We start from the raw sequence: 17,934 nt of genomic DNA, 5'->3' as shown, positions 1-17,934 counted from the left end.
CTGATTTCCAGACCGTCCTTGGGCCGGATTTAGAAGGCGATTGAGCCTTAGCTTGCCTACCCATGGTTCAACACCACCTGGAGGGCCCCAGGTTCTGGAAGCCTGTACTGTATAGAAATCTGTGCTGTATAGAATAACAATTAGCATCCTTTGTCATTCAACTTCTTCACCATGTGCTGATTCTGCCTGGATCCATTCAAGCCATGTTTCCCAACAAGTGAACTATTCTACATCTTTCAGTTGTATAAATTTGTTGGTTCCAAAGCCCTCAGCAATCTCTTTCTCTTCTTTACCTACCTGTCCTTTGGAATCTCCATCCTGTGTGTGTACTGTAGATGGCAGCACTGCCCTCTAGCGGAACACCAATCCCTCTTGATGACTGAGGTACCCTGACAGCAAGATATCCAACCATGGCTTAAGAGGGGTCTACATGACCCAGAAGCTGTACGCCGGCCCCCCCGGCCAGTAAAGTGAGATGAGCGCCACAACCCCAGAGTCGTCCGTGACTGGACCTAACGGTCAGGGTCCCTTTACCTTTACACAAACAAAGGCTCTCACCACAGTGGCTCCTCTACTTTGGAGTACTGTCTGAATTCCGAGAGGCTCTTACAATGTTGATATTAATTCATCTGTTGGTCAAACATTTTTAGAGAACTGCATTGTGTTGTTGCTCATATTTGTTCTTTCAATGTTATGAAGTTTTAATGATTGGATGGTATGTTACCATGATATTAATTTTATGTGTTTGTGGTTTATAAATACTTGGATAAATAAATAAAACCAGGAAAGTGTTAAATTTCATTTTTAAAAAATGAATAATTTATTATTACAAACCCCTCCCCCAGTTTTTTCTCTGTTTCAGAGAAACTGGTGAAAGTTGTTTTCATTTACAACAGCATATTTCTTTCAGCATACTCCTCAAGCCTCTTAAAAAAAAGTGTCCATTCTAAAAAGAGAGTTGAGAGTGAGCCAGTTTAAAGTAGAAAGATTTGGGCATGATGAGACTCAAACTGAGGACGGGAATCAAATTTACCAAAGAATGTCCTGCAATTTAATCCTAAACATGTTCAATCACAAGTTAAGCCCCATTGAGTGCAATGGCAGATATTCCCAATACCCCCCTTTCCCAGGGAAAGAATTGCAACACTAGAGGAACAAGCCCAGCTCTCAAGAGGGTGCCTAGCAGTGTCAAGAGCCAAGGCAGGAAGTGAAAGAGAACAGAATCAGAGGGTGTTGGGGGATCATGATGATAAGTCTTGTCTGCTTTCTGAGAGATGGTTCTTGATGGGCTTACCATGTGGAATATATGGACTGTTATGAAAACATGCTGAATCAAACTAATAGTGGCCTTAAAACTTCTTCTTCTTCTTTTAGAAATCTCCCAAAACAGTAACCAGCATTTTGTGCTAAAGAAATGCACAGATAGGGTAAAATGATTGTATCCACCTTCTGCATTGTTTCTAACCCTTTCTGTATATTGGAGGTAGCCAACATGGTGCCCTGCAAATGTTGCTGGACTACAGTTGCTGTGATCTCTTACCACTGGCCATGCTGGCTGGGAGCTGTCGTCCACAAAATTTAGAGGGCCACTACATTAGCTGTCCCTACTGTATCCTTTCATCTGGATATCCTCATCCTGCATTAATTAGTCTAACCCATTAACAGTGCAACCCTCCACTCAGAAATAAGCTCTACTGAGTTCAGTGGGACTTGCTCCTGGTATCTGATATAGGATTGCAGCCACGTAAGCACTTATACAAATAGACAACTCCCCTTGGCATTGAATTCCATAGGTTATTTTTACATTGTGCAAAGAAGTCCTTGGGATATCCTAGAATTAGCTTTCTATTAGTTTCATTAGACTGGATACCACCATTCTTTCGTTCTGTGTAAACATGCTTAGCCTCTTTTTACTCACTCTTGTTGCATCATATAAGGTTTCATAAACTGCCGACGGTTTAAACTTCCCTTCCCTGTGTGCAAGATGATCCATGCTTATTTCAGAGGTGCTTTTGTGAAGAAGATACTGCAACTTAGTCAGTGCTGTCCTGTTCTTGACGCCATGCAAGCTGGATGAGAATAGGAGACTGTTCAAGTCTGCTTGTGCAAGGGAATCACCCAGACATGTTGCAGTGGGGACTGTGTCAGTCTGACAAATTGATTACACAGACCCAGCTGTGCAAGTCCACTGGCACAAGGGTCAAAAAACCAAGAAGTATCAGGCATGTGGTAGCAGAGAAGCTGGACCATTGGTCTGCCCTGCCAATCACTTTTTTCTACATCATCTCCTGCTGTATCTCTTTCTGGCACGAAACATCTAGAATGCCACAAGTTATCCAAAAGGTTGTCATACTTGATAAGACTTCTTGATTCCATTATTGTGGTCCCCATGAATTCTGTCAGTGTATGGGAACCTCGAGGTTCTTCAGAATCCCCAAATGCTGAAACCAGGCCAGGTAGTCTCAGGAAAGCTTCTCCCCAACCCCTCCCCACCAAATCCATCCTGACCGAGGGGATACATGGATACCCGTGCCTTTCTGACAGCAGATTTAAGTTCCTTGTAATCAGCTCACTGTTCTTGGCTCTTCTTATTTCACCACTCTGCTCTTGCTAAGATGCAGCTGCTCATCTCCACATAAGATCGCTTCCATCCTGGCTATGCCTACAGCACTGCTGTGCTCGGTGCATTCCACCCATCTAACAAAGAGCGGCAACTTAAACTTGCTTCTGGGTGATGATGTCACGAATGCAATCGTACAGATAAATGTACTTATCCTAGAGAGAGAGAGAGAGAGAGAGAAGCAGAGAGGTGGGGGAGATTAGGAGCTCTGCTCTCATCATCTCCCATGGACAATCAAAGAATCTGTAATAATACTCCAAGGTGAAAAGGGAAAACACAGCCAAGGATTGCCATCACAACAGGCCAGGAATTAGTTCCAGGAATTTACAGTGAACTAGGCAAGCATGTTCAGCTGGATCAAACTGCTAATGCAGCAGCAGGGGCACAAAAACACACTGTGGAACCCCTTATAGCTGCTCTATGGCTACAGGAAGCATGCAGGCTGCATATGTGAGCATCTCTGCAGCTAAGCAGCTTGGTCACTAGGGAGGGCCACATTCTTCTCTTCTGGCAATGTCTGGGAGCTCTAACTTGGTGTGTATGTGTGTATGCAGTTTAAGTTGTATGGTACACCTGTGCTGCAGCTTTTGGTCTGTGATAAGTCCTGCAATACACAGGATTTCACTCAGAAGGGCTTGAGCACAATGCCCTCTAGTGGCACAACTGTCACAAAGATCAGCTGATGTGGAAGCAGCCTAATACTGCAGTTTTGGGCATATGTACCTGACATACGGGATGTGGGTGGCGCTGTGGGTAAAAGCCTCAGCGCCTAGGACTTGCCGATCCAAAGGTCGGCGGTTCGAATCCCCGCGGCGGGGTGCGCTCCTGTCGCTCGGTCCCAGCGCCTGCCAACCTAGCAGTTCGAAAGCACCCCCGGGTGCAAGTAGATAAATAGGGACCGCTTACTAGCGGGAAGGTAAACGGCGTTCCGTGTGCTGCTCTGGCTCGCCAGATGCAGCTTGTCACGCTGGCCACGTGACCCGGAAGTGTCTTCGGACAGCGCTGGCTCCCGGCCTATAGAGTGAGATGAGCGCACAACCCTAGAGTCTGTCAAGACTGGCCTGTACGGACAGGGGTACCTTTACCTTTCCTGACATACACAAACCTTTTTATGCAGTAAATGTGCATTTGTCTCTCATTTACTGTACAGAGGCTGGACATTTGCCCTAGAGGCTGGACATATTCCCTGCAGAAGATACTGCTGCTGAGACTGCATTTTCCCAGCGCTTGAAATTGCAATGGTTTGTCATGGGAAAACTGCAGTTCTTCTCTAAGGTAAAAAAGGTAAAGGTACCCCTGACCGGCTTTTGTCTGCAGACAGCTTCCGAGTCATGTGGCCGGGTCATGTGGCCATCAGTCAAGCAGAAATGCCGTTTACCTTCCCGCTGGAGCTGTACCTATTTATCTATTTGCACTTGACATGCTTTTGAACAGCTAGGTGGGCAGGAGCTGGGAGCGAACAACGGGAGCTCATCCCACCGCGGGGATTTGAACTGCCGACCTTCCAATCAGCAAGCCCTAGGCTCTGTGGTTTAACCCACAGCAACACCCGCTGTGTAGTGTACTTATTGCTATTTGATTTGGTGTTCCAAGCACGGATTGGACCTGCGCCAGTCACTGGTCACTCTTGGCTACTGATTGCTTTTAGTGTTGGTCACTCTTGTATGCATTACAGGAAGCCCCTAGAGATCCTCTTCCCCAAGGATGGAATTCAAAGATGCGCTAAGGAAATTGCTCCGTTAGTGCAAGCATTTCCGCTTGACTGATGGAACAATCCTTCTTCCATGTGCTTTTCTGGGGACTCTCCTGACCACTCCCTTGAACTAATGGGGGGTGCACAGAGGGAGGAGGAGGAAGCCCCATTGGGCTAGCAAAACTCATTACACTGTCATCCTCTAGTACAACTATTTCCTTGAATCCATCCCCCAAAGTCTTTGGAGATTATGAACTCTCCCTTTCCTGCATAGCATCACGACTACATCTAGCCTCTTTGAATTTTTCAAAAGATGAACAGCAGCACAAAACGATCCCAACTCCCCCAGTTTCTATTACATGCAGATGAAATAAATATCTCACAGAGTATGGAAAATGCTTTGGTTGATGATATGGAAAAGCCTGAACTGAAAACTTTGTTGACATCCCTCTGGCTTTGGTGAAAGAAAGCAGGTCCAAAAGTATCTGCTGTGTGAAAGTTGCCCAATATTTCCCAGCCCTCCATGAATACGAGACAGATGGTGGCTGGAGAGGGGGAGAGGGCACTGAGCTGTAGAGACCCATCCAAAGGGCTTGCTATACAAGATCAGACGGAGTCATGACTGGAATTACCTACTTCCCCACTTTGAACCACAATATTGGATAGCCATGCAAAAAGTGTACCCCAGTACAGTAAAGGGAAAGGCCATCAGGGATCCCACGTCCTCCTTGACTAGCTTTAGGGAGACAGAAAGCACAGGGGTCCTGCAGGAGAGCAGAGCATGGAACAGCATAGTGTCCTTTGGCCTTGACACAGCTCTTGGCTAGCATTGCTGCTCCAGCTTCCCTTTCTGCCCTTTACCTACCAGTGTTGGAGTCATGAGGCAGCAGCTCCTCACCAGCCTCAGAACAACACCATAGACATCCACACTCTTCTCTCCTTTCAGCTGCTGCAGCAGAGTATCCAGGGCAATCAGCACCCCGATTGGGCCTACGCTGCCAGAACTGTGAAAGGAAAAAAAAAATCAAATAATTTTTAAAAAATAAACTAGTGCACCCTTCAGCACAGGACAGTTCACAATACAATAAAAAAATACCATCCGTAAAACCATTAACCACTGGACATTAGTTAAAACCAGGAGCTTATTATTCCTCATGTCAACACAGCAAGTGACAATCACAACACAGGTGATCCTACCAAAACATCAGCATCATCACCAAAGAGCTCGATGGATAGGCACGTCTTGGTCACAAAAACTGAAGTCATGAGGCAGGGAGTTCCACATACTGGATGCCACTAGATAGAACCAGCAGGGGGTCGGATAGTAGCCCTTTTACTGATGGGTATCAGCTCAGTGAGATGGGAATGCCTACATCTTAGGATTGGCATATGCCCTCACTGGCACCATATGCTACCTGCTAAAAAGGGCTGCCTACTGGGCAAGAGCCCAAGGGCACCTGGAGAGGCAGGGCCTTACTTGCAATGCAGGACCAAGGGATTTGTTCTTTTCCGATATGGCACCAGTTGCCTGACAGTGGTGAGGAAGCCCACCAGGATCTCAGGGTCTGGAAATTCCTCTCCTTCCCCCAAAGGGAACCGGAACCGTTGCAGCAGTCTCTCCTTGGCCTTTTTCTCCTGACAAAGTAACAAAGACAATATGATAATCGATCTAGCAACTGTTTGGGAATGCAGTGTAGAGGGCAGGCCAATGCACAAATGAAGAATTCTGTCTAGCTCAAAAGCTTAGCTATGGTGACAAGGAGTTCTCCAATTAACACTCCCCGCAAACTCCCACTGGACTCCCATGTCCAGTGATATTGCTTCATTGTTCTTCTTGACCTTGCCCACGGCCCATGGCTTTCCCCCACTATTCCCAACTCACGTACATATTTCAGTCTCAGCTGAGTGCATGGCCATCCTGAAATAACCTTCTCTGGGCCTTGCTGTATGGTCAACGTCTCTGTGCACACAGGTTCACCCTCAGAGGGCCAGCACGAGTTGTCTGGAGCCTACACATACACACATAAAAAACGGGTTGTAGTTGCAGTTCCATTTGCCCTGACCACATGATGGCACCATTCAGATATAGCCTCCAGTTACATGGGAACCACTTGTGGAAAAGCAGTCCTTACACAGCCAGGATTCTAAACGGCACAGCTCTCAGTTCCAGGTGCCCAAACCAAACCTGTCCCATAGTTCTGTGCTATGGCCCCAGCGATTGCAGCTATCCCAGAAGGACCTGCCTCTATAATTCTGTGGGTCTGCATAATGCATAATGTGGATCTTACGGGGCTGTTCATCTGTCCAGGTAGTAGAGTGATGATGGTGTGGACTCCATGTTCCCAGACCAGCCCCCAGAATTCCTCCAGGGCCAGTTTGTCAGGTCCTTCAATAGCTATATAGTCCTTGGCCGAGTTACAGCCCTGCCAAAAGAAAAAGAAAAACAGAGTCTCATTTAGCAGAGTTAGCAAAGTGTCAGTGGCAGAGGATAAGCCTGGTCTAATCTTGGATAAGGATTATCCTAGCTACAGGAGTAAGCTGCAGGTTATGGTATCTGTAACTGGCTTATTCCTCCATGGGAAGTTAGTTGGAGATGAGGCACCAGGAGTTGCTGGCAACTTTAGTGACAGATCAGAGGGTGAAATGAAAGCATATTTTCTTTCTTTAAGTACTTGTCTTAGACTAGATTTCTTGGTCTTGATAATCAGGGAACTTTGTGAACTAAACTACCCTAATAGATTGTCGAGCTCAGCCAGCTCCAGCCTGGTGTTCTTACATTTGGCCGTGCTGGCTGGGGCTGATGGAAGTTGTAGTCCAACAAATCTGGAGAGCACCAGGTTAAAGAAGGCTGGCCCAGGTACTTACTGCTATATAGATTCCCAAACAAGGTATTACATTTGAAATTTACTTGCTGTATCCCTCATCCGGAAGTCAGCTCTCTATCCTCTTCCAGTGTATTATCTCCTATACCCACCACTGGCAGGCTTGTCACAAAGTTCCCACAATGCACTATTTGCTTTTACTGTAATTACTTAACAATTATTTGTAACCAATGATCATGTACTTGGCCCTCCTTTGTCTCTGAATATACTTTTGCCAATTGAGCCACAGAAAGTGTTTGCCATTTTTGCACAATGGCACTTTATCAGGTCTTGTATTAATTTCAGGGGCTGCAATAAATCAATTGGTAGAACATGAGACTCTTAATCTCAGGGTCATGGATTTGAGCACCACGGGCAAAAATATTCCTGCAGTGCAGGGGGTTGGACTACATTACCTTTGTGGTTCCTTCCAACTCTACAATTCTAAGAACTCACTATTTATTGAGTAGTTTTTGCACACTTGGGCTTATTTCCTTTGAAGTGGCATTCCTTTTACACTTGTACATTTTGTCCCAACTCTCCAGTTTATCAATATTATTTTAATTTCTAATACAGTGGTACCTCGGGTTAAGTACTTAATTCGTTCCGGAGGTCCGTTTTTAACCTGAAACTGTTCTTAACCTGAAGCACCACTTTAGCTAATGGGGCCTCCCGCTGCCGCTGCGCCACCAGAGCATGATTTCTGTTCTCATCCTGAAGCAAAGTTCTTAACCCGAGGTAATATTTCTGGGTTAGCGGAGTCTGTAACCTGAAGCGTATGTAACCCGAGGTACCACTGTAGTGTCTTCAATAATGCCCTGCTTTTAGTCATCCAGAGATGTGAGTGCTTTGTTTGCCACACTCTTGTCTATCTTCTTAAATACTGAGCCAAGGAACAGCCAGGATCACAGAATCCACTTGTTACCTTCTCACAGCTTGGCAGCAGTTGAGTTGTACTTGCTATGACCTAGCCTTTTCTCTCTCACCAAAGCAAGGAAAAGCACATACTGCCATACCTCATGTTACAGATGCTTCAGGTTGCGTTTTTTCAGGTTACAGACCGCCGAAACCTGGAAGTACCAGAATGGGTTACTTCCGGGTTTCGGCAGTCACGCATGTGCAGAAGTGCCGAATCGCAACCCGCGCATGCACAAATGCGCAGATGCGGGTTGTGAATGCTGTGGGTTGCGAACGTGCATCCTGCACGGATCACATTCACAACCCGAGTGTCCACTGTACATTTATTTCATAACATTTCATTAAAAAGTATATACACCTCTTGATTTCAAAAGAAAAAAACCCCTCAAAACAGTGACACAAGGAACTGCTCCCTTCTATAGGAGTGCAGCATGCAGCCAAGACATCTGGAGGCAACAACAGAGGACCCGAAAGGAGGGAAATGAAATTCATGGTGGACTCACAGGGATGAGCCAGACATTCGTGAGGTCTGAGAAGGGATCTCGATCCAGCTGCGAGAACTTCACTTTTGAGCGATCATCTGCAAAACAGCCTTTGTGAGAAGGTGGAGGGTGGGGTGACACAGTGCGTCAGGCACAGCTCAGTCCTGTGCTGCAGAATTTCAGCTCAGCGCCTTATGCCCCACCCGTAATTCATGCACAACAACAATACTAACCACAAAACCTGTTACTCACAAGAGTTCTTGCTTGAGGGAAGGTTGATCTGTTGGTTGCCACTGCTAGAAAGTGGTGCTGCTGAATTGACTTCCTCTTTGGCAGCCTCCAGGAGCATCTGCTGATGAGGAGAAGCAAAGTAGAAGAGAGAGAGAGAGAGAGAGAGAGAGAGAGAGAGAGAGAGAGATGGAGAAATGGGTTGGGGTGGACTTTTCACTATGACTGAGCATGCAGGATCACTGACCCCAGAGTCAATGGTGAGTACTTTAATCATTGATACAGCTGCTAATGCAGAGTTCTTCAAAACATTCATTCCGAAGAGTTAACTACATTCTACATGCAGCTGGGTGTATATTTTCACAGCTTGAGCCTGAGCTGCCCTCATGGTGATAGTCGTGCATCTCTGATGCGGCCCAATCTGGTCACCCACATGGCATGTGGAGTTGGAGCACCCTTAAAACCCAGCATCCCTGTGTGCCAACCTCTTACCTCATACTCCCTTAGGAAGCCAGTGTTGGCCTTGGAACTGTTCTTTGCGTGGTGCTGAACAAAGTTCTTGAGAGGGACTGGATGGGAGCTTGAGAAAACATGAGAGATGGGTTTAATTATTCAGCTTCCCCATTCCATATCCATCTAACATGAGCTGATGGCACAGCTGCCTTGAAAAGAGAACAAGACACTGTGGTCCCAGGAGACTTCTTGCAACTCCTACTGAACAAGAAGCCTCTGCTGCTATTTGAGGCAGGCCATTCCTATTTGCAATGAGTATGGTGCCCTGGTTGCTGATCCCTATAGACCTTTCCAGATGATGAATGGGGAAACCAACCAACCAACAAACCAACCAACCAACCAACCATCCAACCAACCAACCAACCAACCAACCAACCAACCAACCAACTGCTTTTCCCCCTTTGCATTATACTTGTGCTAGCTCTGATCCAGCAATGTAATAGCCTGTTTGCACATATGGGTGGGGAAGAAGGAGTAGCCTCATTTCTGGGCACAATAGCTATGTTAAGCAGGGGGAGGGGTGGCTTACAGGAGAGAACTATGCATTCCACTGGAATGGAAGGGGAAATTAGGTATAAACTTACAGCTCCACTCCAGACAGGCCAATCTGTGGGTCTTCAGAGATCTTCTCTAGGATGCAGTTGTGCAGGAAAATGTACTGCCCCTGGAAGAGAAGAGCACACATTTTATGTACATGGAGACCCTGAAAGCCCTGCAGTGCACCTTGAAATAGAAAGGCAACCAGGTCTAATCATTATAATGTGCAGCTGGGAGCTTCAGGCCTCTATTTCTGAACTTGCCAAAGAACTGATTTTTCTACAGCCTCTATAAATAAAATAAAAAAGAAGCTGCTTGCAAACCAGTTGACAGCCAATGCTTGTACCTCATCCTATGCTTATTTTTCAGTAGCTGCCCATTTTGTTCATTTGCTTCTCTACATGCCCATAGAGGATGCCCAAAGGATCCCACCCCTTCACTGAAATTAGGCTTGAAAGAAGCATTCTCTTGTAGCCACTAGAACAGTTTGCCATGTGCTCTTGGTTGCAGTATGTTTGTGTGTGTGTGTGTGTGTGTGTGTGTGTGTGTGTGTGTGTGCATGACAGCTTTTCTGGTTTGCCAATGTGCTTATGGACTCCAAGAGGTTGGCTGTCCCTGCCATGTTTTGAGCCCTCCCCCAGGTCCCTCACTGCTGTTCCTTCTAGTTTCTGTTGCCCATTGTGTCTCTGGCATCTTTTCCATCCCTCCGCATTGGCCACAAATACCCAGCAGAAAGGGTAAGGCCACCTTGTGTCATTGAATGATTCCCATGTCAGGGCAACCAGCGACCTGAGAGGCAGCTCTGAGATTCTCACCAGGGTCTGAATCATCCGGTGGCGGTTCATCCGCAGGCTGTAAATGGTGTTGAACACATCCACCACCTTCTCATACTTCATCTGCTGCAGGAGCCGATCCAGAGCAACGAAAGTCCCGGTGCGCCCCACACCTGCACTGCAATAATACAGGGAAAGAAGAGGCTCTTTCACACAGCTCACCTTGGAGGCCTTCATTCCTTCTCATTCTGTGCTCCCTGCCTTTTGTGACCCCAGCAGTCAAGGAATTTGGGCAAAGAGGACACCTGATCATGCCAACCATGGCAAGGCAATGATGTTTACCAACTGAATGATTTTATGGCAGCATTTTTCTTGATGTTTCGTTGCGTTTACAGATTTTGGTAGTAATTGTTGGAATCTATGGGGGGGTCGAAAGGCCAGCTGGCTCGGCCCCAGCTGAAGTGTTTTCCCTCAGCCTTGCCGCTGCAGAAATTCATCGACCTCTGCTCCGATGTACATCAGTGACTCAAGCTTGCAGACTTGAGCACACTTTACTCAGCAGTGTAAACTGCACAACAGAAGAGGCTTGAGGCTGTAGACACATACTAAACTACGCATTTATTATACATAAATCAAGACAAAGAAAACATGGCATTTCTCCTTGCCGTCTTCTCGGAGAGAGACTAAAAACAAAAGAAACACAGAGTGGAAGTTCTGCTCATGCCAGCAATCTGTGCTGGAATGAAACAGACCTGTGACACGCAACAATCCCATGTCTGCAGCAAAAGGTGGAAAGGAATCCCAACATTAATAACCAGCCAAGTGCGTTGCCTGAAACTTACCTGCAGTGTACCAGCGTAGGCCCAGATTCCTTTGCACCCTGCATGTGTGCTCGCACCAACTCTATAAAGGCAATCATGGAAGCTGTGGACTCAGGAACACCATGATTAGGCCATGCTGTGTAGTGCAAGTGAGTTACTCTCCTTTCCATGTTTAGCCCTTCCTGTGTGATAAGAGATGCCCACATTAGTGCCCACAGAAGCAGCTCAGGCAAAGTCCTAAACCTGAAATTGCAAGAGAGGAAGCACCTGCCATTAAACTGCATGAGATATGCTTCTGCTGATTTTGGGTACTACAACAAAGAAAGCTGGTCCACAAGCTTATGAAGGATGCACTCTTTATTCCAGATGTTCTCAACTGTTCGCAAAAGAGTTTTGCCTTGTTTCCGGTCATTAGGATTCCCTGGAGCACCACAACGCTGCAGTTTATATTATATTTGCATTTTTGATTGGGCAAGATTATTGGGAGGTGCCATGGGGTATTTCTGGTCTCCTACTCACATGCTGGATCTTGAACTCCCGTGTAGTCCACTCATCTGCAAAATTCTGAGCAAGCAGGTGGATGCTGATCTGCCCAAAAGAGGCAGGAGAAGTGTCCGAGGGCCAGTAGTATTCACACAGCACCTAGCAAGGGAGATGGAACTGCAATTAACATTTTCAAAGGAAATGAGAGCCTTGTTTCCTTATATATTGCCCCTGGCTATCCTTGTGCAATGTGCTTGGTGGATTCTACAGTGCTGTGCACAACACATACTATCTTCCCTGAAAACAAACCGCTTCGAATGCAGGAAATGTCAAAACCACTTCCACCGTGTTTTGGAGTTTCTATCTGCACTCCTGTGTAGAGTATGTGTTAGGAGAGGCTCAGAACTTACAGGGTTAAGAGTTCTGAGTGATGACGCCTCACATTCTGAGGGCGGGTTTAGAACACTGAAGGGAGGGTTTTACTGTGTTCTCTCAGTCTGTGTGCGTGTTTGCTCCGTGGAGAGCAGCAGCCATGTGCGAACTGTCGCCAGGCAGGAGATTTATTGCTGTTGTGTTTTGCTAAGGAATAAAGACTTTAAAGATAAGGAGACTGCTGCGTTTCAGCCTGAATTATTGCCATCACACGAAGAACGTTCAAGCTTCTGTTCCGCTGTGTTTTACGCTCTGCTGAGTCAAAGGTCCCAGGGGGGAAGACCAGAGCGCAGCGGAAGTGTGCCGGACCCCCGGACGTCATTGACTTCCAAAGGTTATGGGAGATCAGCAATAAAGATAAGCAACGTTCGTGTGTGAGATGACTGCAGGCAAAGAGGCTAAGGAGCAGCCAAAGGCCAGCTGAGGAGTAGCTGGAGCCAGCCAGGAGTTTGCTGGGAGGAGCTGGGATCTGCCGGACCGGGAGGCACTACCGTTACCTGTAAGTAGGCCGGGCCCCGGGGGAGAGATGGCAGACAGCCAGAAGTCGTCAATTCCCTTTGATAAGGTGGACGGGAGCAAGCCCTGGGTCAAGAGAAGGCAGGCACTGAAGAAGACAGTGGGAGCCAGGCCAGAGGGGGCTGAGAATTGCTCTGAGGAAGCACCAAGCCCAGGAGGGGCTGAGAGCTACTCAAAGAAGGCACCAAGCCCAGGAGGGGCTGAGGGACGCCCAGAAGGCCCAGAGGGGGCTGGGACTGTGTTGGAGGGCTGCCAGAATGCCCCTACATATGAGCTGCGTGCTACAGAGTGGCTGAGAGAAGAGAAGAGAGTTGCACCTGAGAGTGGAGATGCAGGCCATTCCAAGGGTCTTGAGAGTGCCCAGGCTGTTTGGCAGGAGCTGGAGGGGGTTTGCAGAGAAACCACAGCAGAAGCCAAAAGCCATTTCCCCAACAGCAGTGCTGCTGGAAAGGTTGGGGGGGCAGAGAAGACCGAAGGCAAGTTTGCAAAGTTTTCCACTAGGCGATGTTTTGTTTGTGCTTCGGCTGACCATCTGCGTCGCAGCTGCCCACAGAGAGCAAGGGAGACAGGGCAGGATGTGTCCAAGGTCGCTTCCCATGGGAACCAGCCGGGTTTCCATGGCAACTGGGCCTGCAGGGAAGGCAGGCGTGGGAAGGCTTATCAGCTGACTGCTTCGATGGCTATTTTGGAGAACACCTGCAGCGAGAGCCCCAAGGTCGGGGGCAGCAGGAAGTCAGTTGCTAAGGCAACAAAGAAGGACAACTCCGGAGGGGGGAGAGTCCTACGTTGGGTTGTTGACTCGGCTGCGAATGCCCATCTGGTCACAGCGCCACCTGATGGACAAATGTGGAACTGCAAGGCTGTTTCAACTGAGAAAACAGTTAAATTTGCTACAGGTTCACAGGGACGTATAACCCATGTTGTTAACATGTTTGTCTCTTTTTTACAGGCTGAACTGAAGGTCTATGTTCTCCCTGAGATAAAACATTGCCTGTTGTCTGTACCGTGCCTTTTACAGGAGGGATATTCAGTGAGTTTTGAAAAAAATGTTTGCACAATTTCCAGAGATGGGAAGGAGCTCATAAGTGTTGCAAAAGATCAGAACAACCTCTTTGTTCTGGAAACACCTCTGGAGGGTGAGGGGAATACTGGGAAAGCCACTGATCACACTCATGTGTCGTGTGCTTGCGTGTGGCACAAGAGAATGTCACATGGGTCCTGTGAGGACGTTCAGATGTTATCAGAGTGCACCAAAGGTTGCAAGGTAAAAGAATGTGGTCAACCTTTGAATTGCAAAGCTTGCAGAAAAGCAAGGAACAAGGGATTTAATGATCCCAGGGTGGAGAGAGTAACCACAAAGCCTTTTGAGCTTGTGCATGCAGACCTTTTAGGTATGCCACAGCCAAGTCTGGGCAAGGCCAAGTGGCTGATGGTGCTGACAGATGATTATACGCGGAACGCATGGGCTTTCACGCTGAAAACTAAGGACGAGGCAACACAACTGATCAAAGATTGGGTTGCAGAGGTGGAACTAAGGTTCTCCACCAAGGTGCAGGGGTTCAAGTGTGACCGAGGTTCAGAGGTCACTGGGTCTGCTCTAAAGGGTTTCTTTCGCCAGAGGGGGATGCGTCACAAGGTGACTTCTCCTCAGGACAGTGGCGTGGCAGAGCTTAGGAGTAAAGCTCTGGTTCGAGCATCCGAGATTCTACTGGATGACTCTGGTTTGCCTCAAAGTTTTTGGGGGGAGGCGGTAAAGACAGCCAATTTCACGATGAACAGGTGCTACAATGCAGTGGTAGGTGACACCCCGTATTTCCTGCTTCATCGGCAGAAGCCGCTTGTGCATTTCTTTCGCACTTTTGGTAGCAGAGCCATGGTGCCTGTACCAAAGTTTCTGCAGCAGGAGGGTGGCCCAAGGTACCAGGAAATGATCTTCTGTGGATATGAGCCTGCGACAAAAGGGTGGAGATTCGCATACCCAAAAGGTGATCAGACCAAGCTTCTGGTCAGTAAACAGGCTGAGTTCTTTGAGCAGGATGGTTGGGCAAGGCGCAAAGCGAGCTCTGACGTTCACTCAGATTGTCTGTCTGACTCTGAGGAGGAAGGAGAGCCAGAGCCTGAACCTGCTGGTGGAGACCAGGTCCCTGAACAGAGTAGGGCGTCTCCACAGGTTGTTAAGGGAGTGTCCAAGAGTGAGCCCTCATCTCCAGTGCGCATAATGGAGAAAGCTCACAGACGTGTCAAGTCAGAGGGGGAGTCTTCTGATGAGGAAGACGCACACGCTGGCCCCAGTGGGTCAAAAGGAGCACCCCAGTTTGTGCCCAGGCGGTCATCGCGGGCTACAAAGGGAATTCCACCTGAGAGGTTTCAGGTCACAAATGCGTGGGTTGGTTTCGCACAGTGTGAACCTGAGGTTTGTGAGGTTCAACAAGTGCCTAACAACGATGCCAGGAAGGGGCGGAAGGCAATGGGAAAGGTGTTGAACACTCAGAAGTCCTCTCAGAACGTGATTCGAGAGGGGGTGTTAGGAGAGGCTCAGAACTTACAGGGTTAAGAGTTCTGAGTGATGACGCCTCACATTCTGAGGGCGGGTTTAGAACACTGAAGGGAGGGTTTTACTGTGTTCTCTCAGTCTGTGTGTGTGTTTGCTCCGTGGAGAGCAGCAGCCATGTGCGAACTGTCGCCAGGCAGGAGATTTATTGCTGTTGTGTTTTGCTAAGGAATAAAGACTTTAAAGATAAGGAGACTGCTGCGTTTCAGCCTGAATTATTGCCATCACACGAAGAACGTTCAAGCTTCTGTTCCGCTGTGTTTTACGCTCTGCTGAGTCAAAGGTCCCAGGGGGGAAGACCAGAGCGCAGCGGAAGTGTGCCGGACGCCCGGACGTCATTGACTTCCAAAGTATGCTTGTTAAAAGTAACCACACAAGATGGGAGGAGTTCTCCCTTTTTTGACCTCGGCATTTTTGTGTGAGTAAGCAGCACAGTAAAAATAAATAAAAAGAATGGGATTGAGTTACAAATCTTAGCTTGTTATTATGTCACTATTTAAATGAATGATTGAATTAGATTGTTTTAATACCAGTTGCAGATTGTTTTGTGCTGATCGGTCAGTTTTTATGGATATTTTATAGTTATATTTGGCGACTTGTAGTGGTTTGATCATTGTTAGCTGTCCTGGGCTCTTGTTTTGGAGGCACAGCAGGATACAATAGCAGCAGTAGCAATTAAAATGCTTTCATTATTTTCTCTCTCCCATAGATCTTTACCATGAAGCAAAACCAGCATCAGTCCCACATTTCCTGCACACTGGGCTATGATTATGTGTCAACCTGTGGTAGTAATATACCACAGTTGTTAACTTTCTCTTCAGCTGGCAAGCAATAATAAATCATTCCTATACTTCTGGGTATTCCCATTGGCCAATAGGTTCTTCTAATTTTAATCATGTAGCCTAGCCTTTAATTTGCTTTTTTCTTAACATTCATTATTTAAGAAAAGTTTATAAATTTTTGATCAGCTACCACCCGCAAAAAGATGTTAACTCAGGCAATTAGAAATGCTGGACTCTTAGCTTATATGCACAAGATCTCAATTGTTACCGTGCTTTTCTGCTTCCGAGGGGGCAGAAACTGCTGGGGATGATTCTGAGTGGGGAAATGTCTGGTGGGTAAAGGGTGAGGCACTGATCCTTCACTCAAGATCAAAGCCTCCCAAGTCTGCATTACATTTTTTTTGTTTTGTTACACACATTTTCATATATCTACTTTTGGCCCTCAGCATTCCCTTCCACTAGATATAAAGCAACAGGCCTCTGACAATACTGATGGAAAGAAGTATTGGTCCCGAGTGGCCATCAAGACTCTCCCACTGCCTGTGCAAGGGGCACTTATGCTACCATGCTGCAAAACTCTTGTTCCCTGGACCATATACAGTGGGGCAGGGATGTGGAACCTCAGGCCAGGGGCTGAATGTGGCCCTCCACGTTTCTCTATCTGGCCCCCCCCCCCAGATCTTTCCCCAGGCAAGTCCCTTCTTCCATGGGCCCTGCTTTGTGTGTTTCTACTTGGCTAGAATATGCATTTCTGCTTCTTGTTTATTGGGGTGGAGGATATGGAAGGGGGCAAGAGTAAATTAACATTGATTGCTCCACCTGCTTCTGCTTCTAGCCCCGCCCACCTCTGCCATGTGGCCCCTGGAAGTTGGCCAAGAAGGGAAAGAGGCCTATATGGATTGAAAAGGGGGACCCCGCCCCTACAGTAGGGGCTTCCATCAGACCTACCCGTCCATTCTCCATGCCCACGGTCAGCATGACAATGGTGCAGATGTGCTGCTCCCAGACGAGCCGCCAGAAATCATCCAGGGTCTTTTTCAGGGGCCCCTGTGTGGCAATGAACTCCTGCGGGGAGTTGTAACCCTGAAAGAATGAATGAGCAGAATTAGCAATCGCAGAATGCTTTTCTTGAACCAAGGAAAGCATACAGTATTGATCTGGTTTAATGACTCTGTATTGTGGTTTTTTTTTGTTTTTTGTTTTTTTAAAAATAGAGCATAGTTTAGTTTACAATTTGAAAGAACTTTGGGCACAATCCAGCAAATGTCAGTGCTGACCAAGTCCTGCTGAAAGCAATAGGATGAGTTTTAAGCTTGACTTGTTTTGGATGGTTGTGGTTATGGTCTTGCAGATGCTTGCTATTTCCTCACAGCAGCCTTAACCAACTTGGCCCTTCCAGATGTTTTGGACTACAACTCCCATCAGCCCCAGCCAGCATGGGCAGGGTATAAATAATAAACTTCTTGTTGTTGTCATCCAAAACATTTAACAGTGTTTCAGATCTGTTTGGAATGCATTTATGCTACACAGCAGCCTTCACCAACTTGGCCAGCTCCGAATATTTTGGACAACACTGGTTGTGACGTTCATTTATATCTTGCATGCTTATTTATGAACATAACCAAATAAACTTCTCATGTAACCAATTATTAACAGATGGAGGTACTGATGTTTAGCTGTATAGATTCAAACTGAGTACATTCTGAGTCATCCTTCTGCTGCAG

The 17,934-nt window shown here is 47.1% G+C and overlaps 1 protein-coding gene across 3 annotated transcripts in view; it reads right to left on the bottom strand.

Moving 5' to 3' along the window:
• Positions 1-1,155: 1,155 nt before the first annotated feature.
• The window catches only part of LOC128416244 (receptor-type tyrosine-protein phosphatase V-like), a 65,777-nt gene continuing 48,998 nt past the window's right edge, over positions 1,156-17,934 (bottom strand). For 2 of the 3 annotated variants that reach the window (XM_053393708.1, XM_053393709.1), the window contains exons 25-37: positions 17,159-17,293; positions 11,966-12,088; positions 11,468-11,628; positions 10,668-10,803; positions 9,900-9,979; positions 9,295-9,382; positions 8,827-8,926; positions 8,596-8,672; positions 6,602-6,736; positions 6,200-6,322; positions 5,791-5,948; positions 5,179-5,317; positions 1,156-2,775 (exon numbers count right to left, since the gene is read on the bottom strand). In XM_053393708.1, the coding sequence (XP_053249683.1) occupies positions 2,716-2,775; positions 5,179-5,317; positions 5,791-5,948; positions 6,200-6,322; positions 6,602-6,736; positions 8,596-8,672; positions 8,827-8,926; positions 9,295-9,382; positions 9,900-9,979; positions 10,668-10,803; positions 11,468-11,628; positions 11,966-12,088; positions 17,159-17,293 (1,515 nt within the window). In that variant the 3' untranslated portion in view covers positions 1,156-2,715. The remainder of the gene's footprint in view (positions 2,776-5,178; positions 5,318-5,790; positions 5,949-6,199; positions 6,323-6,601; positions 6,737-8,595; positions 8,673-8,826; positions 8,927-9,294; positions 9,383-9,899; positions 9,980-10,667; positions 10,804-11,467; positions 11,629-11,965; positions 12,089-17,158; positions 17,294-17,934) is intronic. The other variant, XM_053393710.1, reaches the window with a different exon arrangement.

This window comes from Podarcis raffonei, chromosome 6 (assembly GCF_027172205.1).
Source record: "Podarcis raffonei isolate rPodRaf1 chromosome 6, rPodRaf1.pri, whole genome shotgun sequence".
Taxonomy (NCBI): Eukaryota; Metazoa; Chordata; class Lepidosauria; order Squamata; family Lacertidae; genus Podarcis; species Podarcis raffonei.
Note: the sequence above shows the minus strand (reverse complement) of the source record. Positions and strands in the feature narration are given on the sequence as shown.